Genomic DNA, 24,326 nt, shown 5'->3' with positions numbered 1-24,326 from the left:
TATCGACCCTGCAAACGATGACTATATAAGCCTCAAAAAGAACAGGAATGTTCTCCTCAAGACTGCTCCAACTTACGCATATTTCCCACTCGTACATCTAGTCAGTTTCTCCTTCGCGGACCAAGACTTACGACATGCCAGCTCCCGCCACTATCAACGCACCTCAGCGTATCCTACAACTCCTATCTGAGCTTCACCAGAAGTCACTGGATCAGGAGGCTGTCCTCTCCAAGACCGGCAAAGTATTTTCCTCTAAGGCTATCGGCGATTTAGAAGACCAGCATGGCCAGGGAGAGGCCAAGAACGAGTTTGACAAGCTCATGCTGGATAAGTTCGTCGCACTGGATGAAGACAAGTGCCGGTTCACGTACCAGCTAATCAATGCTATGGGCGCCACCAATGTCGTGGAAGCCGGCACAAGCTTCGGCGTCAGCACCATCTATCTTGCGCTTGCTGTCGCTCAGACCAAGGCTACAACGGGCAAATCCGGAACCGTAATTGCGACGGAGAAAGAGAGGCAAAAAGCTGCGATTGCGCGCGGCTACTGGAAACAGTGCGGTTCGGTGGTCGAGCAAGAGATTGACTTACGGGAGGGGGATATACTCGAAACATTGAAGCAGGGGCTTCCGTGGGTTGACCTTCTCCTTCTTGACAGTGAGTTACTACTCTGCTATAATGTGAAGAGAACTCTGTGTGGCTAAACTGTTCATAGTTTGGTCGGCGCTCGCTTTGCCGACGCTTAAGACAGTTCTTCCTCGACTACGACCTGGCGCGGTGGTCCTGACTGATAACACGATCTCAGCGGCGGACGGATACAAGCATTTGTTGGAATTCTTGCGAGAGCCGAAGAACGGCTTCCAGAATATGACTTTGCCATTTACCAGCGGATTTGAGATGAGTGTTTATCTGCCGGGAGTAATAAGTTAGATGTTATGGGTAGCAAAATGGGTTGAGGAATCTTGCTGCGTTGCTGCATTATAGTACAGGGCTGTATAATGATGCGCGGAATGACTAGTCATAAATGATACAAAGAATTTCTTAATACTGTTTGCGAGTAGATGTTGCAAATTTGCTGATATATGAGTGTACGTTATACGGCGAAAATTTGTTTCTGTCCTCTCTTGCTATTCTCGAAAAGCGAACCCCGAGCCAGCCCTCTTCCGTCTTAGCACTCGTCTGAAGAATTGGCGGCCTCTTAGCAGGTCCGGTGGACGGATTTGAAGATGGGATTATATCTCTGAGTCCCGCTCTGAATATGTTTACTACAATAACCGAACTTCTGCTCAGCATTCAGCCCACAAGGGGTCTGATGGGAGTCACCAACTAGTGACCTAATCTGTCGGCCGAAGAGACTAAGATGATGCTCGTGTAAGAATACCCCAGTCCGAGCACGCCAACAGCTTTTCTGAAGCTGCAACCAGGTGGAACATCCCTGAAATCGATCCACTTCATGGAGAAAGATGGAAGGCATTTGCGATCAGAGCTTATCAACGGGGAAATGCCATCGCATCACTTCCAGACGTAATCATACTTTCTTCAGGTTCTGCTGTGAATATTTAACTATCAACTGCCAGCAGATTTTCGGAAGTCATATCAATGCACGACTCACTGTTCCGACTTACATCACAACCAAACCCGTCCTCTTGTCCAACATGTCACTGCCTACCCCTCTGCCATACTCCAGCGTCCTAGATGCTATAGGCAACACCCCAGTTTTCCAACTCATGCGCATCGTCCCCGAACGTTGCGCCGATGTATTTGTCAAGCTGGAGTTCCTAAGCCCAACGGGCTCTTACAAAGACCGCATGGCCAAGTCAACGGTTGAGGAAGCCGAACGCCGTGGTGATCTCACGCCCAACATTACAGTTGTCGAAGCGACCGGCGGAAGCACTGGATCCTCTTTGGCATTTGTTTGTGCGGTGAAGGGGTATAGGTTCCTAGCCCTCTCATCCGAGGCATACGCAAAAGAGAAGCTGCAGACAATGGTTGCCTTTGGGGCTACGGTCAATATTACGCCCAGCCCCTCTGGCAACACCACAGCGGATCTCATGGCATCAATGAAGAACCGTGCGGCACAATTGGGTTCGCGCGATCAGTTCCTTTACACCGACCAGTTCAGCAACCGAGATGCACTTATTGGATATGCCGAGATTGGCAACGAGCTGGTCCGCCAGTTCCCTGGCGGGTTTGACGTGTTCTGCGGCGCGTTCGGGACGGGAGGTATGGCAATGGGGGTGTCAAGCGTTATCAAGATGCAGAACCCCAACGTCCGCGTGGTGCTACTGGAACCCTCGTCGGCGGCTTTGCTGACTGAGGGCCAGGGCGGATCACACGGTGTTGACGGCGTCGCGCCAGGCTTCATCTGCCCTCATGTTACAAGAGAATTGTACGATGAGGCCCGCACTGTGGATGAAGGCATCGCCCGGAATATGTGCCGTCGATTGTGCAGAGAGGAAGGCCTGATACTTGGGACATCTTCGGGGATGAATATCGCAGCAGCTATTGAAATCGCGAAAGAGCTGGGGCCAGGGAAAAAGATAGTTACGATTGCTTGTGATACCGGACTCAAGTACTTATCTGGACCTTTGTTCTCGTGAACGCCTACTATGGTAGTCGGTGTCACATCATACTAATCACTGCGGGTGTTCAACAAGCTATGCTGAAACTTACATGCATCTCCAGGAAAAGGATTTCATAGTCACAATAATTTGTTGTTAGATACGAGGATACAATCACGCATAGTCTAGATGCTTCCAGCTTGAAATGCATGCACAGACTGACAACATTATTCGATGGCATGTTGTAGGTTTCAGCAAGCAGCCGCCACTCTGATTTACACACATGTGGCAAATTTAATGACTGCAGGAATTATGCGCTCAAGACTGTATGTCACGATGCACCTTTCTCCTTTCCTTCTCGATACTTGGCACGATGCCCTCAATTTTCATGCAGCACGAGCATCGAAAGTTCAAATTACTGACATGTACCAAGATTCTGTCAACATTCACATTCAACCCTTCACCGCCACTCGTGTGGCAGGAATCTCTCATAACATGAATGGGATGGATCCTCGACCATGCCCAAAACCACACATTTTGCAGACGCCACCGACCACATACCTCGAGACCATGCCGGCAAGAAAAAAGCTGGTCTAGATGCGCAAGTTTCCCTGCCTGTATCATGTCACCCCCAGCCGGCTCTACCCGTCTTGATGCAGCAGCCACGCATTCATCCGTTGAGTGGCTTGCAACATTTTGCCATTGAAAATGCAGATCTCCTCATTTACAAGTCTCACCTCGCAATAAGCGCCCACCTGTACTCAGAATGGCCTCATAAGACGCAATCCCTTATCTCGCTTGCCGGCATTCTCTTGTCCAGTGTTGGACGAATGACTGTTTGCAGGGTCCGAGAACGAGAAAGACACACACAAGATGGTATTTCAGCTGGACCCTTGGAAACGCCACAAAATCCCCCGCCAGGAATGTTTTCATCGTGTTCCGGGTTACCGTGAACATCAACATGCAGGACCACGGACCGGGCCACGCGCGGGGAACCTGCCTTGCCGCCCTCTAGCTGCAAAAAAGTGAATTGCCTAGACCAAACATTTGTGCGGCTGAGAAACGACTGAGACACTGGACGGCACGCACCTGGTAGACGGGCACGACGGTTAACCACGCGGGATGGGTTACCCCGCCCGCTTCTAGTCTCAATCCGGCGAGGGATTCTCAGAAATTCTAAGGGTTCTCACGATCAACTGACACCGTTCCCGTTTGGAGCTGAGGCAACATCACGAAAAAAAGGCGTCATGAAATGGCATGATGGGCAATGCAGCTGACGGAGCCTAGAAGGTCCAGAAGCAACCGCAGGAGAGACATCGTGGAACTCTAAATGGCACGCAGCTACGGGCCTACGGCAACACGAATGGCTCAACGTGCTCGGAACGAGGAGCTGAACGCCTTTGCTGCATTTTGGCTTGGTGATGTGCTGATTTTTGACCGCATTGAGGAGTCGAGACGACGGATTCATTCCAAGAGTCGGTGAAGGTCGAAGCGAACGGAAAACTCAGAGAATCTTGTGCTTTTGAGCGTGGGAATACTGCTTGGTTTCGAGTATAAGAGAAGAGATGAGAACCTGCAAATCCAACGATGTTTCTTGCTCATCATCAGTCACTTCACTCTCGATCATCTACTCTAATCACCCTTCTCAACATTTAAACACTGCTCTTCGTTCAGTCTAAGAACCCTCAGCTTAACCAACATGTCTTCTTCTCAACAGCCCCCTAGGCCCCTCAGCCACTTCTCTCCTGTCCCCGTATCCGCTGTCTCTGCCTTGTATGACAACGACAACAAGATCCTCTATCTCAAGGCCCAAGGCAATGCCCTCAACATCACCACTGATATCCAAATCGTCCGCCTCCAGCGATTCGGCGGCTTGCTCTTCCAGGTCGTAGGATGGGTCGGCCCCATCAGCGAAGGAACCCGTCCTTACACCCAAACCAACACCTTCCCCATCGACCTCCCCAGCCGCGTCTTCCCCTCCGGCTACGTCGTCATCAAGGGCGCAGACAACAAGCAGCTCACCGTCAAGATCGAGCCTCTCCTCAAGGACGGCGGTAACAACGCCAAGCTCCAGGCCTCTTCCAACGCACAGGCCGACTTCGAGATCCCCGACGTCAAGCTCATCCCCCCCACGGAGCCCATCATCACCAAGCTCGGACAGGGCTTCACCGTCCGCCAGAACGACCAGTTCAAGGGCCAGGGAGGCAGCGTCGACATCTTCTTCAACTCGGCCTTTGTCAAGCTGACCAACGCCAGCATCGTCGAGAACCAGATTGAGTGGACCTTTGACACCCTGCAGACCGGCAACTCCCAGGTTATCGTCTCCGTCTCCCAGCAAAACCCCCCTTTCTCCTACCGCGTGGTCCGCAACGTCATCATCAAGCCCGCTGCCTCTACTGAAGCCCTCAAGCCCCTGGCCCTCTTCTCCGTCAACGACGCCTCCAAGGCCACGCAAGATAACACCGAGGCCGAGATCGCCAAGTCCGGAAACAAGGATTCCAACATCGTCATCCCCTCCTGGGACGTCGCCGTCAACATCGGCCTCCAGGCGATCCAGAAGCAGTTCCCCAGCGCCAAGCTCCAGACCGCCACAGGCCGCTCCCCGAACCCCGCCGGCGTCGAGCAGCCCTACGAGCTCTCCCTCGTCACCGTCGTCGCCCGCATCGACAACGACAAGATCGCCAGCGTCAGCACGGACGGATTCCTCAACTTTGGCCCCGTCCACACCGGAAAGGCTCTTATCGGCGTTGAAACCTTCAACTGGCCTGTTAAGGTCAACTCCAACGATGTCTTCTCCATCGCCCGCAAGGCCGGATTCCGGGAGCCCGTCAACAACATTGCGCTCTCCAAGCCCGCCAGCGGCCCCTCCCTTGAACAGCCGCTCTACACGCTCACCCTCGGTGACTTGAGCGTTCAGATTGGAGCTACCGATGGCAAGATCCTGAGCGAGATCAATGCTTAGGTTGAGCAGAGCTAAGCTCCATGAAAAAGTTGCAGTGGCTGGGCATATGATTTAGTCAAAATGCCCACGTTGTTGCAATTGGTTGGTTTGGAGGTGGAGGTGTCTCCTTTGTCCAAAAATCTGCAGATTGATTGCGGTTTGCGCTCTCTCTAAAAGTCCCCTCAAATGTCGAGGGCGAAGCTAAAAAAAATACCATCGTTCCATCGATATCTCTATAGTTATTAATATAATTCAACATTTCACTCTATGTATGCCGTTCGTTAACAGCCTCGATATATCCTTGATGTAATCTATGACTGTAGCCAGCGATCGAGGACATCCACTGCTACTGACGGTATTGGCGTCTAGTTGATCATCATGTGTTGAGTGGTGATATATACCCTGGTCAAACTCACATGCAACCATCTAGTCAAAGCTTCGAAAGCCAAATGAATATTGGGCAACTCGTACGGACTCTACTGCAAGTCACCAATGTAACTTCGTTAGCAATTGACAATTTTTACTCAGGTTGCCTGCGAACTGCACCTTGCAAAGTTGATCTTAAGGGTGTACTTGTATTGTGCAGGCGTCACAAGTGTCATAACAAAGGGCACCCCAAACTCGAGGAGATGATTGAGGAAGGTAGTTCATAAGGTTCCATAAGATTGTCTATGGCGCCATGGCCAGACGTTAGCCAGCCGAGCCCCAGAAACTCCGTACATAATTATGCCATCCGTACTCTCTAGCGAACCAGACTCCAAAGCTCCAGGCCAAAACAAATTAAGAACCACGCTCGATCAGGGCAATACTGCTTGTACTCAAGCCATCTTCTGACGTTTCGGATCTGCTCCCGGTGCGCCAGGAGGGTTGCCCGACGTCCCATTGTTCGATACATCAGCCAGGGCCGGTCGTCCAGCGCCGTCTTGCTGCAAAGGACGCTTCATCGTGGGTGGCCGGTACGAGTTTCGGTTAGCCAGGGGACTACCAGCGCCTCCAGGAGCACCGATACGGCGAGTCTGGCTGAACTGAGGGTGAGGCATGCCGGCTCCTCCTCCCGGGCCGGCATTGCCCGGTCTCACCGGTGTGAAGCCGGACGTAGACGGTTGTTGCGATGGGGTGGGCGGGACGTGTTGACCAGATCTAGAGAGCGGCTTTGAGCTCGAGTGGTCTATGCCGGGGGTCTTTCGTATGGATGGGCTCTCTGCCTTTGGATTGAAGGCTTGTTGGCCGGCTGGCAGCAACATGGGGGCGTCAGCATTGTTCCCCTGCAGAGCAGATTCTGGGATTTGCTGTACAGCACGTGCAGAAAAGAAGCCGATGGGTTCGGCGGCGGCATTTCCAGCCTGGCCTGGCGTGGTCACATTGGCATTTGCTGAGGGAGCGGACGGAGCGGAGGGGCCTGACGGGTTCGAGGGTGCGCGGGGTTGGTTTGGTGGTTGAGGTCGGTTGCCGTAGCCTGTTGGAGGGCCCGGTCGTGATTGTGCTTGATTTGGTGTCTGAGGTGGTCGTTGATTTCCATTGTTTCCTAAATTTCCTGCTGATGTGCTCCTGCCCATTTGACGAGACGGTGCTTGCATGTGCTGAGGTACGGGCGCTGGGGCAACGCTCGCAGCCCTACTGTTCGAGTTGCCGTTCGTTGTTGCTGGGAGAGTAACTTCGTCAGGATGGTCGCCTTCGGAGATGGCGAAGTCCACATCGTCGAAGTCTAGTCATGTCAGCAAAAGAGCTCTGCGCTCCATCGGCCACACTCAAGAGTTCCCACCTTCATCCATCAGGTCTTCGAGAGATTCCGTGGTCTCAAGTTTTACGGGTGGTGCTGGTGGTGCCGCTGGTGCCGCTGGTGCCTTTTCCTCCACCCTTTTGACGACAAAGTCTCGCTGTCTGTGCAAGTCATCTTCGTGGAACCTTTTCGGTTCAACCTTCATCTTGATCACCCTAGCGAGGTAATCCTTGTCGTATATGCAGTTGCCCAACACATTGCCAAAGTTCCTCAACGCCCTCTTCAACGCATCTGTGGTGCCCTCCTTTTTCGCCTTTTCAAACGCCGCAGCCTTGCCCTTGCAGTTCTCGATATGCCCATACCCAATATCCTCGTGAAACGTGCCGTCGCGGAGCGTCACCCTGATGATCACAGAAAGTCCGAGGCTGATCCTCATCGTCTGCGGGTGCTCGTCGACAAAGTCGACCTGGATGTTCTGGATGGATGATGACCAGCCATTGAAGCCGAATACCTCGTTGGCAAGAGCGATGCACTTCTCGGCGGTGATGTAGTGGACCTTTTGGCCTGAAGGACCGGAACGTGAGGATAGGTATTCGGGGCCGAGCTGCTTCTCGAGGCGGCTTTGCAAAGTAGCGATTTCCTGTGCCGTGTACTCGCTCATTCGCTTCTGTGGCTCCTCGAAAGGGTTCACCACGATGCTGTGCTGATCGCCCGGGCTATGGTGGAGTGTGTCAGTGGACGAGACGCGTCTTGGAAGTGGCAAACATACGCGGGCATCTTGTCGAACAGGATATCTCCTCCGCAGAAGCCCAAGGGATAAGAATGCTCGAACTGGACTTCGGAGCTGGAACAAATTCCTTCGAGACGGAAGGCTGGGCGTCGTGGGCAGAGCAAATATGGGCTTTCTGCCTAACGAAGTGAGGTTCAGCAGATGTGTCGCGCGTTCACAATTAACGCCTGCCTTGACGCGTCGAGTCGAGCGCGGGAGGCAGCAATGACGGGTAGTCATGTGACCGGGTTATATGACATAAGCCCCCACTAACATTGGCTGGAGCTATCTGCCTGTTCCTGACAGGAGGGCTGAGGCCTAGCCCCCGGGGAGGTTCGGCAGGTACTGTCAGCGGCAAAGTACCTGAAAAGAAAGCGAGCGGGGGAAAGGGAGAGGACCTGGGCACCCGTGGCACCTGAACCATCACCTCAGAGTTCACTGCCGCTGTCGTCCGAACAGCGAACGGTTGGAGTAAGAGCCTCCACAAACCTACCCCGCTATATGCCGCCAAAACGAGGTTCGAAAGCTTTAATTTTCCTGGAGCAACCTTGGAGCAGCCAAACAGTGTGTGTGGGAGCACAGCGGGCGCGGCCAATGTCAGGTGCATCCCAAGTGCCCGCAAGGTTGGAGGGTCATCTCGTAATCGGTGAAAAGGAAGGAGGATCCAATCTCATCACCACCAGCGAGAGACGTGCATCTTCTCTGACGAGTTTCAGGCTTTCAGCCCTTTCTTGATTCTAGTCCAACTCATCCAGAAGGGTTTAGTCTGTTGCTCAAACCACACAACACACGATACACGACACACACCCAAATGGAAAAAAAACAATGAAGTTGAACAGGGACAGTCCACGAGAAACATCAGAGGGAGAGGGGGTGAGGAGGTCGGAGTGCTTTGGTGTAATATGACCAAAGCGCACGAACAGTCAAATGAAAACGAGTAATCACAATGTATTGACCAGGCGTCTCATCGGGCCTGGGGTTCTCGCTCATAAGGTAGTTGGCAGAGGGCAGAAAAGAGGCGGCCCAGGAAGAACGGCGACGATAATGAGGAACTGTCTACGGCTATCCCGGGCTCGGCATTTGTTAAAGGCTGACGATGATCAGGCACGCAAAGAGGAGAGGGGTTGCATCATGATGACCACCCATACAAATCTGCCCGTACAAAGGTATCTCATCATCAGAGGGCAATTTCTCTTATGAATATAGGTGTTTGTCAATGCCAAACAGACAAACATGCAACCTGCAACAATGCTGCAGGCCTTTAGCTTCCTCGAGTTGTAAAGGAGAACGCATGTGGCCATCGCGGATGTCACCGACTCAGTGGGCAGTTGAAACAGATGAGCCGTCTTGGATGCACGCAAACTGAGCGACTCGTGGGACACGTACGCTTGCATGGATACAACGTGCTAATACCTTAATTTCATGCTACACTAACACATGAGGTCGCCAACTGCTGTGAAACCGTTATCTGCTCTGCACGACTCAAGTGTGAACTCGTTTCTTCTCATAACGAGATGCCTCTCTCTCACACTCGTCCTCAATCAACCCACACAGCGTCTCCGTCAAGGGTGATAATTATAAGCCATGAGTGGACTGAACTCTCCCAAGCGGGCGGGATCATCGATTGCTTGCTGTCCCCAAGATGCTGTCCCTGAAACCTAAGAAAACCAAAACTAACTACCTACATGCAAAGCGCGTGACTCGATTTCCTCGTCAACCGCAGGAAGAGGATGGGGGATAGAAAAACCCCAACTCTCAACCACGAGAAGACTCGCAACTAGCGTCAGGAAAGGGATATCATCAAATCAACGAAAAGTGACAAAACGCCGCCCAACCCCTCGTGGTCCTGACAGAAAATGTGTCCGTGGAACCCAAAAGTCTATGCCCGTTGCCGTCCCATGCTGAATGAAGTAAAGAAGGAAGTAAGCCGTCGTTATAGTCGTCGTGATATGTTCAGTGGGTGCCGCCGACCGTGGCCGATGTCGCGGCGATGCTTATTATTTGACGTTCGGATGATTTTGTTCTTTCGTCGTTCCAGTCTCAGATTTCTACCAAGGTCCGACACGCACAGGTGCGCCATATGTGCCAGACATGAGCTGGTTGAGGATTGAGTTCGGATCCGAGGATTGGTTTCCGGGCTGTTGACCATTGGAGCCCCCGTTCGCCATCCAGCTGACGCTCGCCGCCATAGCATTCATTGCCGTGCCCATGCGTCCGCCTGAGATCTCGTGGTGTTTCGCCAGGGTCTGGTCCCATCCTCCAGTGTGCAGACTCAGACCGCCCCCGCGCTTAGCAGCCTCGTTGATGACCAGGGCCCAGGCCTTTGCAATTTCGTCATATGCGCTTTCCTTGTGGTGTCGATATTGTTGCGGCTCCCAGTCCGGAAGGGCGTGGATAATCTTGGTGGCTCCGTCCAGATATTGCAGCGAGACGGTGGCCTGGTTCTCGTTGGGAGGGAGATATTGCGGGGTGAAGTCAAGTAGTGCATCGATAAGAGCCGTCAAGGGGGCCTTAACCCGGTAGTAGGTGTAGTCGGCACTAGTTTCTCCGTATGGAATGGCGGCCTTCACCTTGTCCTGGTACTCTTGCAAAACGCCGTGTGCAGCGGCGACTGTCGGGCGAGGGGCACTGCTAACAACCTCCTGGCCGATGTCAGGGTGACGCTCGCAGATTCGCTCGAGAACGGTTCGCAATGCGGTCGGGTCCAGAGTCTCCAGGAGTCGGGGGAGGGTGAGTGGGCGGCCGACCAGTTCATTTGAGCGAACCTTTTTCGACGGGCGCTGAAGTTGTCTTGATGAGGTGGACGGGGAGCTTCGGGGAGAGAGGGACATCTCATCGCCTTCCTCGTCAGCCTTGCGCTTGCGGCTGGTGGCCATGTTGTGAAATGGGCTCACTGTTAAGGATTAGCGTCAGGATGCACGAGTCGTCGGGTAGCGGTTGCGAAACAAAATCGAGATTTGTCTTTCGCCCCATGCTACGCCAGCCCAGGGAGGGAACACAGCGACGAGGGAAATACTCACAAGAACGAGAGGGAGAAATGCGGTTGGGGTCGTGGGGATGTTGGAAGAGAGGCGGTTGTGGTGACAACAACACATTCATGTTGTGATTGAATTCGAAAGATCGGGGAGTCGGAGTCGGGCGGGAGGTTTCCTGCTTTTTGACTCTGGCTGACGACGACGGTTGCGACCAAAAAGGACGACGGCGACGACGACAACAATCTAGGTGCGACCAGATGCTCGAGTTGCTTTGATTGAAGATGAGTCGGTCGGGCGGTAAGTGTCGGGAAGAAGACGGGAGGACGGCTTCTTGTTTGGATTGATTGTTGTGGGCTTTTTGTGAAGAGGGTGAATGTGAGGGGAAAGAAGAGCAGTTGGCAGAAGGATTCGGGCAAAGGAGAAGAAGGACGATGGAGGCGAACGGGGCGAGGGATAGCACCCGCTGCACACCTGAGGAAGCGAAGGGGACTGGAGAAAAGGGAAAAAAAGGACCTTTTCCTCTTTCAGTGCTTGTACCTCACCTCGCGCCTTCTTTACAGTGGTACTAAGCTGCTGGGGACTAACCTGGTAGGCTTGGGCCTGCTGGACCTTGCTCAGATGGCGGCGTGGGATTTGTTGCTGCAAGCCTGCAACTGGGTCACTGGATCGCTGGAACCACCTAGACCCAGCTAAGCAACGTGCGTTGGCTGGATGGGATGCCCACCTAACCCACTCTCTGTGCCGAGTTGCAGGCCTACAGGCTGCCCGAGTAGAGAGGAATGCTCGAAAAGGGTTTGGGTACGAATATAGATCCAGAGCTGTGCTAGGGATTGGACTGCATTCATAGTAGCTTGCAGATGTCCGCGTACTACGAGTAAGTAGAGAGAAGAACCTACAGTACCTCGAGAAAGAGGGTGCGGCGCCGCTGGGTCGAGCTGCTGCAAGCCGCCTGTGAAATTAAACAGAAGCGGTCAAGGGCCCGATGGATGCCCTATGCCGAAACAGCAGGCACCATCCACCAATTGTAACAATGTACAGATACTTACGGTACCTTGAGAAGGCACAGGACCACACCTTACCGAGGCGGCATTGGTTGTCACTCCTGCGCTCTGCGAGTTGTTGTGACGAGGGGGCAGCGGGATGGCGGCCACTGGGCGGTTTCGTCTGGGCGACTGGCGGATCTCATTCGTCGGAAATCGCCCGCACGTGAGTGGATGATGGAGGGCGCCAATCCGGCGGCGTTGGCGCCTCTACCACTGGTGGGGGGCTGTCTCTGACTATTTTTTCCCGCTCCCTCTCTCCCTCTTGAGTCGGGAGTCTCACTCTGAAGACCAGGTACCTTGGCTTACTATCCACAAGTCACCAGTACAACTCTCCACTCTCTCTTCTCTTCAGCCTCCTTTTCAGCTGACTTTGATACCTCGCACACTCACCGGAAGTAGAGTACCTTATTCTAGGGTAACATCTCAAGTGGCTGCGAACTGTCAAAGCACAATAACCTTCGGTAATGATTGAATATGGCTTGTCAGACAGACTTCGGCGGCGTCGACAAGCCAATGGATGCTCATCTTAACTCTCTACGGACAACCAAGCAGAATAGCACTTTAGGGAAAGTAAAGTAAGCGGGTCGCGGGTGGCCCCATTCGCATCATCATCCATGAACCCCTTCCAACCCCTCTAACCTTCTTCAGCGTCCCTTGATGGCAAAGAACCTGGAACTCCCCGGCCACAAAGTGGATGCCCCTCATTGTCCTTGACGACAAGTCCTTAGGTGGCACTCTATTCCTCATTTGCGCCGGGTTACATTGAGCCGCAATGCTCTCTTCTGAATCAAAACAAGACAAACCGAACCGGACGAGAAATGATGACTTACAAACACATCCATACGCATAATCAAAGGGAGAGCAAAAACAGAGACCCAGAAAGACAGAGACACAGATCTGAGGCCCGAGAGAAAAAGTCTCAGTCACCGCTTCTTCTTCTTTTCCCCTTCTGCATCATAATTACGTATCCGCCTCTTAGGTATAGGACTCAAAGTCCTGCCAAAAATGCAGGGCGCGAGTTTTCGGACAAAGTGCCAACCTCCTCGACCGCTAGGTAGAATCAGCTATCTGCAGCCCAAGCTGCCACCAAGTACCGCTACATGTCTGGGTACATCCGTCTGACCTTGACCCGTCAAGGTCAGCCTCGGTGAGCAGGCCTCGGCGGCGGGGTGGAGCGGTCGAGACCCACCAGGTTCCGCCCATGTTCTCTTATCGGCTTATCGATTGTGGTCCAGGAACAAAAAAAAACTTCTGGGCCCAAGCCGACCAAGGGTCTCAATGCGAGATTCTCACGGTGGTTTCTGGTAAAATCTCGAAATACCCTTTGCCATTATTGGAGCGCAATCAGTCTTTGAGATCGCATAGCTCCCGCAATATTCACAATGGCTACCACCAACTCAGAGAAGCGGTCAAAGAAGACCAAGGCCAAGGCCGAACCCGAGGCCGAAGTTGAAGTCGAAGATGCGCCGTCACAATCCCCCGAGTCGTCCAAGAAGCGCAAATCCACCGCCGCCGTCGAGGAGATCGAAGTTGACCTCGAGGCCCCCGAACCCCCCTCCAAGCGCGCCAAGCGTGCCCTGAAGAAGGGCAAGAAGCTCCCCGTCAAGCTCGACAGCGATGACGAGAGGGAAGCCAAGAAGAAGGAGGAGAAGGAGCAGGCCAAGGCCGCCGCCCGCTCCGAGCACGGCGTGTGGATCGGCAACCTGCCCTTCTTCGTCACCCCCGACGAGCTGCGCCAGTGGCTCATTGACAACTCTGGCGAGATGATCACCAAGGAGTCCATCACGAGATTACATATGCCCACGACGAAGCAGGTCGGCAAGGACAAGCCCTCCAACAAGGGTTTCGCCTACGTCGACTTCAACGATGTCGCGCCCAAGGTCGCGGCCATTGCGCTTACCGAGGCCGAGCTGAGCCGTCGTAAGCTCCTCATCAAGGATTCCAAGTCGTTCGAGGGCCGGCCGAAGAAGGAAGAGGAGACCGCTGCCGCCGGTGGCGCCGCCGGTGCGGCCGCGGCCAAGGAGGAGGTGCCCAAGAGCAGCAAAATCTTCATTGGCAACCTGAGCTTCAAGACGACCGACGACGACGTGTGGCAGCACTTTGAAAAGTGCGGGCAGATCGACTGGGTCAAGGTCGCCACCTTTGAGGACACGGGCAAGTGCAAGGGCTACGGCTGGGTTAAGTTCCGCGAGCCCGAGGCCGCTGGCTGGGCCGTCAAGGGCTTCGTCAAGATCAAGGAGGAGATCGAGACGGAGGACGACTTCGTCGCCTCCAAGGACAAGAATGGCGACGACGAGATGGCCGAAGGCGAGGAGGACAAGAAGACGGAGGAGAAGAAGTTCAAGCTGAGAAAATGGTGGGTTAACAAGCTGCTCGGTCGCATGCTCAAGATTGAGCTCGCCGAGGACGACCAGACGAGGTACAAGAAGCGGTTCGGCAAGGACGCGCCCAAGAGGCAGGAGCAAAAGTCCAGGAGGGACGGCGAGGAGGGCGGCGAGGGCGCGGAGGAGGCGACCGAGGAGAGGAAGCCGAGGGCGCCCCGGCCCCCGAAGACGGAGAAGCCCGCGGGCGAGCTCAAGGCACAGGACGATCTCATGGTTGCGCGGTTGACGGGTACGGCGGCGAAACATACTGGTACCAAGATTACATTCTAGCGAACAAATTCAGACTTGTCGTTTATGAGCAGCATCGCATTCTGTATCTCATGTATCGCGATTACAGGCCGAACCTCTGGGAGAAGTCTACCTGCCTGTGCCGGCTAGTACGAGAACTAACATTTGAACGACTATCTCATGTATGATCTTTCAGCTTCACGACCTTAAATATGTCTGAAAAGGATCTCATTCGTTGCAGCTCACATCTAGACCGGGCAGAAAAGAAGCCGGCTTCGTCAACCATATCCTATTGGGTGATCACTAGACCATGTCAGCCACCATCTTCAGCTCCAGCTCGAGTGATCTTTACCAACCATGCTATCCCTGCCACGACCCTGCATTGAGCGGCCATGACCTCATGGTCATATGGCAAGAGATGCTGAAGTGATCGGTATCGCAGCCTCGTATTTTTCGTCCTGCTTCAATCATTCATCTCAGCCAGATAACATAAACTTGCTCAAGCACAACTTGACGACCTTTATGCTATGGATATCGAGAGCCTTGTTGATCGTTTAGCCAGGAGAAATGCGTTCCTCATTCGTCTTGTTCGTTGGTACCGACGATTGCATCCCACGCGACCTCACGGCTTCACCATCAATGCGTTCATCGTCGACGAAGTAACCCAACCTGTACCGGCACCATACTTCCCCATACTTCTTGGTAGCTGGCGTCTCATGGCCTGTCTTATATTCTGCAACTCGATTGTCGTCTATTCTTTTATCTTCTACTCTGTCTGGTCCAGTCCCAGTCTCATCATCACCTCCGTTCTAGTAGTCCAGATCATTGCTTTCATCTTTAGGACCCTTGGGCTAGGAAGCGGCACATTCACAATCGGATCGTTGCTTTCTAGTGTCGGCCATTACTACGTAAGCTCTGCCCCTGTCTAGATCCATGTTCCGGTCAATCTACTTCTTAGATACTAGCTCGTTTATTTAAAAAGGCCACAAGTTGTCTGGTCTTCGTGTCGAAGGTATCTTCATTCTGGCCTTCAATCTGGTCATACTTCTGGTTCATCTACTGCCTATTCGCCATCCGCCGACGACGCTTCTCCCAAAACTATCATGAAGCTTGGAAACTGAAGTACCCTGGGCACTTCATTCCCGTCTTCATCGGACGGTCCGATTGCGTTCGTATTCCGCTTCCAGGTCCAGACGAACCTGGGATGGATGACCTTCAGATGTGGAAACACCTCTCCTTCTTCTATCGTTTGTACAGGATCGAGGGCGGATTCTCCCAGGTTCTGCTCCCGAAGGCGCTAATTAGATTCGAGATCGTAGAGGTAAGTGAAAGGTCCATTCATGAACAAGTCTACACAGCAAATGATGCGGCCGACGAAGTTTCCTAGCTAACTCACTAACATGCCATGCAGATCACAGACGATATTTACAAGGGACCACTAGTGTCCGGCTTCGACGTCCCCCAGCGAATCTTGAGACTGGTAGAGAATGAAACTCCGACCAGTGTACCGGCTGGTCATGATCCTCGTAGGGATATACGAGAGCTGCGACGCGCTTCTGTTTACCGGGATCTAGTACAAGCAGACTCGCTCAAGGGATTGAGGTTCGTGGTTGGATGGGATACCACCCTGATTTCGATAGTCGTTCTGCTGCCGACTATCGTCAGCATTGCCACAGTCGTGGCTTGGCCCATTGTTGCGGTTCTGAAGTATGAGACAGATGTGCAGACAAGCGTTCAGACTGGAGCGACTGTGGGCAGCTTCATCGTCACGGCTGGAGCTCTTTTGATAGGTTTGGTTACATTGTTTGACGCTCTTGCTAAGTGAGAATGGAACTTTATTCACTGTGACTAAAATACGATGACTTTCAAGCACGAGACACATCAGCGTAGCGCTTGAAGGTTTACGGCCGCCCCATAATGTCTGCTGTTTAAGAAGCTTAGAAGACTAAAGACATCTAGCCATGGAGCAGACGCCCTTTGGGATATCTTCCGGCGCATATGAAGTAATCGGTAGTGCTACTCGTATGCTCTTCCAGAAAACGCTTCTCTCTGCATCTTGATATTCATTTAACCATTGAAAGAACATTGCATTCGTCATCAGCGAAAACCCGATGTCAAGTATGACCGTTACCACGACTCACATACAAGAGACAGCCAGCCACGAGATACCTGGCTAAGCTGGTTTCAACATGGGTATCTCTTGCCCCCCTCGCTGTCTTCCCTCATTGGTTCAGCATGCACATCGCATTGTGCAGGTCATTGCTGACAGGCCAATTATCTCAGCTTCGTGCTTACGTGTTGTACAGTGAATGATCAGGCTGGCGGCTACATTCACTGGGGGTTTTAATCTGCCTTCAATCGATTTATTCTCAGACAAGGCCAATTTACAGACACCTCTGGACCACTCACGACCAAGTAGAGTTGATAGCAAAATCCGAGGATTCCCTCACTGCTGCGTGGGACCTGTGCGTCCCTCAACGAAGAAATCATGTCAGATCAGAGACGACTGCCTGATTTTCAGGCCTATACTATCGGATGGATCGCTGCTCTGGACAAAGAACTCACAGCCGCACTTGCTATGCTCGACGAAAGACACCAACAACCAGGAAACTTCATTCAAAATCAACGAGATACGAACAGCTACTCTTGGGGCCGGATCGGTGCTCACAATGTCATCATCGCTTCATTAGCCGAAGGAAGCTATGGTCTTGTGTCGGCAGCAACGACTGCGAACAGCATGATCCTCTCGCTTCCGCAGATTCGATTCGGTCTCATGGTCGGCATCGGTGCCGGTATCCCTAGGATAGAAAACGGTATTGACATCCGCCTCGGCGACGTTGTGGTTAGTCGGCCCACCGATGGGTCTTCGGGAGTCATACAGTATGATTTGGGGAAGTTGAGGGGAAATGGCGAATTCCAGCGAGTTGGTTCGCTTGCTCCTCCACCAGCAGTCTTGCTTAAAGGGTTAGCAAAGTTGAAAGCTGATCAGCGACTCAATGGCAACCAGTTGCCGAGGATCTTAGCTGATGCGCTCAAACTCTTTCCACGGCTGGCCGAACCGTGCGGTAAAGACGCAGCATTCATTCATCAAGGACCTCAGAACGATCGATTATTCGCAGCGTCATCGACACATGTGCAAGTCGGGAAACTACAGGGCTCTGTACGTCCGGGAAAAAAAGTCTCAATGAACTTCGCTCAGCTTTCCTACCATCATCTTCGCATCTCAACAGCTTGGGTTTGGAGTATGATAGTGCTTCTTCTCATCTCACAGTGGAGGTCTGAAAACGACAGAATCGGTGCCGAATCGGCTTCAAATGGTCAGGCTGGAGAAGCAAGGCCTCAAAGCATTAATGCGAAGTTCGGAGCTTGCATACACTGCAATCCTGAAGATGAACTCAAAAGAGACGATCGAATCGATACTGACCCTGAGATCCACTATGGCATCATTGCTTCCGGAAACTCGGTTGTCAAAGACAGCATTTCCCGAGACCAAATCCTGCAACAACTTGAGACAGGGTGTCTTTGTTTTGAAATGGAGGCAGCCGGTCTGATGAATGACTTCCCCTGTCTCGTGATCAGAGGAATTTGTGACTACGCAGACAGCCACAAGAATGATAGGTGGCAAAACTATGCGGCGATTGTTGCCGCTGCGTATGCCAAAGAGCTACTGTTAGTAATGGAGGGCATGAATGTGGAACAAACCAGGAAAATAGGAGAGATTATGGAAAAAGGTCAGTAGGCAGCACCTACCGATAGACTTCATTGTTTCTCATGTGTAATTTAGTCTCTCAGATCGAGGCAACCACAAAGGAGACACATCGGAAAGTCGAGCAGTTGACCGCTGGCAATCGTTCCGGCAAAATTCATTCATGGCTTTCTGCACCAGACCCATCGATCGATCACAACAAGGCATTCAATTTACAACATGATGGCACGGGCCAGTGGTTTCTTGACACGAAGGAGTATCTGGACTGGAAGACAAATCCCGGGTCATCCCTATGGCTGTATGGCGGCCCAGGATGTGGCAAGACGATCCTAAGCTCGACGATCGTCAGAGATCTACGAGGCAGCACGAGCATCTGCCTTTATTTCTATTTTACCTTCACAAACACTGAGAAGCAGTCGCTGGACGGTGCAATCCGATCTCTCATAGAACAACTTCACTGCCAGAGCAAGGCTGCTCAAGAATATCTCGACTCGGTCTTCGAATCCAGAGGAGCCAGTTCAGCACAACCGGACAATGACTCTCTGTGCTCATGGTTCAATGCTATGCTTGAGGTAGCCGGCGAAGTCTGGATTGTTCTCGATGCGCTTGATGAACGGGATTTACTTCGCGAATGCCAACAAGGCCAAGCGCTTAAAAATAAAGGGCTGCTACATTGGATCAAAACTCTTCTGGAATCTGAAGGGGCGAAATTTCATATTTTGGTCACAAGTCGCCAAGAAGAAGACATTCGTCGTGTTTTGAAGGATATCATTCCCAAGGACATGCAGATTCCTCTGCGGAACAAGTCAGTCAATAAAGACATACGAGCATTTATCCGATCGACACTCAGGACATGGGGCGACCTGCCAGAATGGCGAAACAACGAGTCTTCTCGGGAACAGGTCGAAAAATACCTGAGCGAAAAAGCCGACGGAATGTAAGCAGAGATGTGTCATGTTTGGTTTTACTAGACTGATCAATGCTCTAGGTTTCGCTGGGTATCATGTCAACTTTTTGAACTTCGGCACTGCTTGAATGACGAGGAGCTCCGATCATCCTTGAACTCGCTGCCGACGACCTTAGATGAGACTTATGCGAGAATCCTGGATAGAATTCCTGCTGTACATCAACAAAAAGCATGGATAATCTTGCAATTTTTGCTCCATTCGGAAGATCCCCTACGTCTGGAGGAAGCCGTCGACATCATCGCAGTATCTCCTGAAGCAAAAAAACACAATCCGATATTCAATCCCGCATCAAGGCCAGACAAAGACGATTTTTCAATCTACTGCCCTAGCCTGGTCGTGTCTGTCACTAGAACTGTTGGATCCAAGGGGAAGACAGTGGAGACTCTTCAGCTCGCGCATTTCTCAGTAAAAGAATATCTCCTCTCAGACCGCATGGAGACAAAGTTCCCTTGTGCCTTTGAGGAACGCATCGCTAAATCAGTAATGGCGAGAGTATGCCTTGCATACTTATTGAGCATGGATTATAGTCTTCTACCAGCGGAGTTTGAATCTTCGTACCCATTAGCGCCGTATGCTGCGCAGTACTGGGCTCGATATGCTGCTCGAGCTGATTCCGACACCATTGCCCCTCTTGTTCGAGAGTTCCTTGGTCATAGAGACTGCTACGGAGTTTGCTTTCAGCTTTCTGACTTTCATCTTGAATGTGATCAAGAAGCGAGATACGAACGCTCCTATCGACAGGAACAAAAATGGAATCCCGATCTTTGCCTCGAAGACTACCTCTACGACCGCGAATACCAGCGTATGACAGAGGCTGTCATACTACCAGACACAAGTATGAGTGTAGCGATGCAAATGTATTGCGAGCGGTTGTTTCAAGAAGAGAATGATGGTCCCCTTCATTTATTCTACTTCTGTGTATTCGAAGGTCTGGTGTTTGCTGTGGAGGAGGTTCTGAAGGCAAACCCAAAGCTCGTCAACGCCAAAAGTGGAAATGGTACCACGGCTCTTCAAGTCGCTGCCTTAAATGGTCATACAGAGGTTGTGGTAATGCTCCTCAGCAGAGGGGCAAACCTGCATGCAAAGGGTGGACAAAACGGCACCGCTCTTCAAGCCGCCTCACTCAGCGGTCACGAAGTTGTTGTGGAAATCCTACTTGATAAGGGAGCGGACTGCAATGCGCAGGGAGGTAAATATGGGACCGCTCTTCAGGCTGCCTCATACAGAGGCCATGATGCTGTCGCAAACATCCTCATTGGCAAGGGAGCAGACTTGAACACACAGGGCGGGCAATTTGGTACAGCTCTGGCGGCTGCCTCAACCTATGACCACAAGACTACTGTACAGCTTCTCATCAAAAAGGGGGCAGACGTCAATGCAAAGGTCAGTGCACCACGGAAAACCGCTCTCGGGGCCGCTGCTTTGAATTCTCATGAAGAAATCGTGGGGATTCTGTTGAATGAAGGAGCAGTCGCAAGTTTGTCTTCCACTGGTGTCGACATCCTTGCTCGTTATTGGCAAACCGTTATCGAAGTCCTTCGTAGCACAGGGGTCGAAGTCGGTGAAAGGGCTGTGGATGCTTCGAGGAGATCGACCACGCTCTCCCTCCAGATCAGCTTAATGCTCCTCAGTAAGATGTCTCATGCGGACACAGTTGCATATTTTAGCAACGTTCTTGTTCCAGCTTCTAGAGAAGGGCACTTTGAGATCGCCCATGCACTGATAGAAAGAGGTGCAAAGACCAATGTCACAGACGCCGACGGTATGAGTGCATTAAGCCTCGCGGCTGCAAAGGGGCATGAAAAAATTGTCAAACTGCTCCTCCACCATGGGGCTTAGTATCTATCGAATTCGACTACAAATGCCACCCTCTTTATACTGCATCTTGCGGTAACCAGTCTAAGATCATTAAGCTGATGCCTCTGGACGATATTGGTGCAGACACAGTCTACGAGAGTGTGCTCTCAGCACTTCAGTTCGACTGCTTTGATGCGGCCGAGGAGCTTCTCAAGCATTTCAGCCCCCGTCGAAACCGGCGAGTCAACATACCACAGGAGATTCTTCAAAACGCTTTGCAACATGCATGTTTCCACGGAAAACATCGTCTGGTGAAAAAACTGCTTGAGAGTGGAGCATCTGCAAACGAGGTGGACAAGAACGGAGTCAGCCTGCTTCAACAGATGTATAGGAGTTCGAGGCTGATAATTGCTGACCTCCTTCTTCAACATAGTGCGAAAGGCAAGACACAAGAATTTACCATTGATCCCCACTTTATTATTCAGTGCGAACGTTTTTTTTTGGGAGTGGCCGGCGTCGCCAAAATATACAAAAGGAGGGAAGATTACCTTGCATACAACGTATGTGTCGAGATTGGGGAGGGAGGAAAAGTGAGTGTATATGTATCTTAGACATCTCAACGGGCTCTAGTGCTGAAGACGCAGAGCTCTAAATACAAGTGAACGAAACAAAAGGTTGCAAAGGAGTGTTGAACGCCCACAAGAGCACATAGAAGCGTTAAGGCTCTCTATGGCAGTAACGAATCGCCTTTCTTCGGACGATGGAGCGTTGAGTCCGCGTCATCCTGATGTACTACGACGTGTTGAGACGTCACCCTTATTTTCTCGCAAAAAATAACATCAAAAGGCCCTTCTCAAAATCACATTCTGGTTCTTGTGTCCCTTATCAATAGTCACTTCCTCGACTGATGATTTCCTTGTTGTTTTCGCGGAGTAGGATGGTCTACTTCTGTTAGTCTCTCGAATCACTCTTCTTGGAAGCCTCGCGCCGAGAAATCGTAACTCACATGCTCAAACTGCGCAGACTGAGAGCCCTTGATATCCGCAAGAGGTGCGTACGACTCAAGGATGCCATGAGATTCCAGGGATTTGAGCTGCGAAAGAAAACATGTCAATAAACAATATGAGTGCCACGAGATACGACAGAAACTTACACCAGCCAAGTACCGATCTAGGCCGAGACGGTCAAGATATCTGCGGCAGAAGACAATACTTCCGAATTGCTCTTTGATCGTCTTGTACAGACGATTCGCAGATGGGAAGGGCAACTTGACTTGAGCAGGAGCGTCATAATCCAACTTGTATCCGTAGATACCGACCTAATCATCGTTGTAAGTCTCCTTCCACAGACTCCCAACGCCAAAAGTATGACGCCAAAGTAGTCACACAGCCAACGATCTTCAGGGAAGGGGAGAAACTCACATCATCATACAATTTTCCACGCCCCGTCGTTCCAAACGTCTCAATCGCAAAGATCTCCCCCTCCTCCATCTTGGTCTGATCGTTGTTTTTGATAAACGGAATCGACTTGCCCGCATGAATCTGGTACCGCGCAATATCATGCGCGCAGATGTTGCGAACAGGCTTGATGGGGTACATCTTGCCGCCGACCTCAACCTCGTAGCTCTCCATCGTCTCCTGGATCGCGGCGCTGACGTCGCAGATGCGGACGTCGATTCCGGCAGTCTGTGACACATACACATCAGCATACGCCTCCTTCCATTCCCAACAAGATCGCAAGTGGGACATCGTGAAGAGGAAGACTGACCTTGATCCCACTCTCCGTAGCAGCCCTCACCCCAGCCAACAAACTATCCCACGCCGGATCAAAACTCATCGTAAACGCACTATCCACAATCCACCCGTTCACATGCACCCCAAAATCAACCTTCATCACGTCCTCATACTTCAACACCACATCCTTCTGCCCCGGGTTCGGCGTATAATGCGCAACCTCATGGTTAAGACAAAGCCCCGTAGGGAACCCCATCCCAGCCTTCAACGCATCACCCACCTCCAACCCCTGGTTCCCCAGCAAACTCCTCACCCCGTCCTCGATCCCCGTAGCGATCTCGAGCAGAGTCTGCTTACCGGGCTTCACCGTATCCTGAACCCACTGTCGGACCTGCCGATGAACCTCAGCGGCTTTACGGTAGTCGTTCAGGAGGCTCGGGTCCTCGAGGTGCGGGCGGGACTGGTACCGTAACTCCGCAGCCGTCGTGCGCGCGCTGTTCATATCCGAGTCCGCACCCGTAGCCGTAGCCGCATCCCGGGCTTTGGTGTAAGCCTGCGCCTCACCGGCCGGGTACGAGCCCGAAGTGAAGAGGTCGCTCAGCGGCACCCTCGGAGGGTCAGATTGCTTCGTAGCAGTCGCCGCGGCAGAAGCCTTCTTCTTCTTCTTTCTGGGCTTTCGTTTCTTCTTCTTGGGTCCATTATCATCGTTGCCATCGTCGTTGTCTGCTGCATTGTTCAGCGATCCGGTGCCAGCGACAACTTCATCTTCGTCGCCATCGTCGCCGTCGTCATCGCCCCCGTCGCCGAGACTGCCGTCCCCGTCACGGGAGAGGTGCACGCCGCGCGGCTCCCCGCCGGAAGAAATGCCGGACGAAGTGGGCCCGCCTGAACGACATCAATTAGCATGCTACCACTTGGTTATGAAGGCTAATTAAACAAAGACAGCATTTTGGATTCATTACCATTGCCTCCTGGAATATGGTCTTCGGGTGTCTTTGAACCCATTCCGACATGAAGCCTGTCAGTCGCGAGCGCGTTGTTGAGTAAAGGCCAGCCTCAGTCGTCAAGGGTAGGTGGTGGTGTAAGTCGGCGAGAAATGGTGATCCGGAGAAAATGAGGGGTTAGGTGGAGGAGCTTTTTATGGCTGCAACATTTCGTTGGCGGTGGGATCCCGTTGACCTCGTCAATCGAAGGGCGTCGAATGGAGTTAATCCACTCGAGCATGAACGCAAGTCGTGGCGTGAGATTTCTCCTGAGGTGAGAAGGTGAAGCCGAAGTGGATGGCAAGACTAGACGACGTGGGCACCATTTCCCGAGACAGACACGGATCGGCCTTCCCCAAACATCGTTGTCACCAAAACTACCATTTGAAACCCCAAACCAAATAAGATACCAGTCTCGATACTCTTTTTAGATCGGGGATTGATGTTGACTTGCCCCATCCCGTAACCTCTCCGAACTTGGGCATGAGCTGTTCAAGGTGATGCTGTGCATCCGAGCTTCT

General features: G+C 52.2%; 8 protein-coding genes across 8 annotated transcripts; 5 read left to right on the top strand and 3 right to left on the bottom strand.

Annotated features, from left to right (window-relative positions):
• Positions 1-134: 134 nt before the first annotated feature.
• CPAR01_15355 (O-methyltransferase) lies at positions 135-927 on the top strand (the record flags this gene model as incomplete). Its single annotated transcript, XM_060499604.1, has 2 exons — positions 135-654; positions 713-927. 2 exons carry the CDS (start codon positions 135-137, stop codon positions 925-927), a joined length of 735 nt encoding a protein of 244 aa, XP_060341604.1.
• Positions 928-1,652: 725 nt separating this feature from the next.
• Positions 1,653-2,597, top strand: CPAR01_15354 (cysteine synthase; the record flags this gene model as incomplete). Its single annotated transcript, XM_060499603.1, has 1 exon — positions 1,653-2,597. The coding sequence occupies one exon, from the start codon at positions 1,653-1,655 to the stop codon at positions 2,595-2,597; it is 945 nt and encodes a 314-aa protein (XP_060341603.1).
• A 1,660-nt stretch (positions 2,598-4,257) lies between these two features.
• Positions 4,258-5,520, top strand: CPAR01_15353 (uncharacterized protein; the record flags this gene model as incomplete). The annotated part of the gene is made up of 1 exon (XM_060499602.1): positions 4,258-5,520. The coding sequence occupies one exon, from the start codon at positions 4,258-4,260 to the stop codon at positions 5,518-5,520; it is 1,263 nt and encodes a 420-aa protein (XP_060341602.1).
• Positions 5,521-6,317: 797 nt separating this feature from the next.
• Positions 6,318-7,996, bottom strand: CPAR01_15352 (recombination protein rad52; the record flags this gene model as incomplete). Its single annotated transcript, XM_060499601.1, has 3 exons — positions 6,318-7,204; positions 7,262-7,935; positions 7,989-7,996. 3 exons carry the CDS (start codon positions 7,994-7,996, stop codon positions 6,318-6,320), a joined length of 1,569 nt encoding a protein of 522 aa, XP_060341601.1.
• Positions 7,997-10,036: 2,040 nt separating this feature from the next.
• CPAR01_15351 (uncharacterized protein) lies at positions 10,037-11,087 on the bottom strand (the record flags this gene model as incomplete). The annotated part of the gene is made up of 2 exons (XM_060499600.1): positions 10,037-10,881; positions 11,009-11,087. The coding sequence occupies 2 exons, from the start codon at positions 11,085-11,087 to the stop codon at positions 10,037-10,039; spliced, it is 924 nt and encodes a 307-aa protein (XP_060341600.1).
• Positions 11,088-13,388: 2,301 nt separating this feature from the next.
• Positions 13,389-16,443, top strand: CPAR01_15350 (RNA recognition domain-containing protein; the record flags this gene model as incomplete). Its single annotated transcript, XM_060499599.1, has 4 exons — positions 13,389-14,619; positions 15,123-15,526; positions 15,601-15,939; positions 16,030-16,443. 4 exons carry the CDS (start codon positions 13,389-13,391, stop codon positions 16,441-16,443), a joined length of 2,388 nt encoding a protein of 795 aa, XP_060341599.1.
• Positions 16,444-17,106: 663 nt separating this feature from the next.
• On the top strand, positions 17,107-21,700 carry CPAR01_15349 (pfs domain-containing protein; the record flags this gene model as incomplete). Its single annotated transcript, XM_060499598.1, has 4 exons — positions 17,107-18,349; positions 18,403-19,261; positions 19,313-21,054; positions 21,132-21,700. 4 exons carry the CDS (start codon positions 17,107-17,109, stop codon positions 21,698-21,700), a joined length of 4,413 nt encoding a protein of 1,470 aa, XP_060341598.1.
• A 274-nt stretch (positions 21,701-21,974) lies between these two features.
• Positions 21,975-23,827, bottom strand: CPAR01_15348 (methionine aminopeptidase; the record flags this gene model as incomplete). The annotated part of the gene is made up of 6 exons (XM_060499597.1): positions 21,975-22,031; positions 22,096-22,182; positions 22,243-22,407; positions 22,511-22,774; positions 22,857-23,707; positions 23,785-23,827. 6 exons carry the CDS (start codon positions 23,825-23,827, stop codon positions 21,975-21,977), a joined length of 1,467 nt encoding a protein of 488 aa, XP_060341597.1.
• Between the last annotated feature and the right edge of the window lie 499 nt (positions 23,828-24,326).

Source organism: Colletotrichum paranaense, assembly GCF_030867605.1.
Source record: "Colletotrichum paranaense strain IMI 384185 chromosome Unknown Scaffold_19.1, whole genome shotgun sequence".
In the NCBI taxonomy this organism is placed as follows: Eukaryota; Fungi; Ascomycota; class Sordariomycetes; order Glomerellales; family Glomerellaceae; genus Colletotrichum; species Colletotrichum paranaense.
Note: the sequence above shows the minus strand (reverse complement) of the source record. Positions and strands in the feature narration are given on the sequence as shown.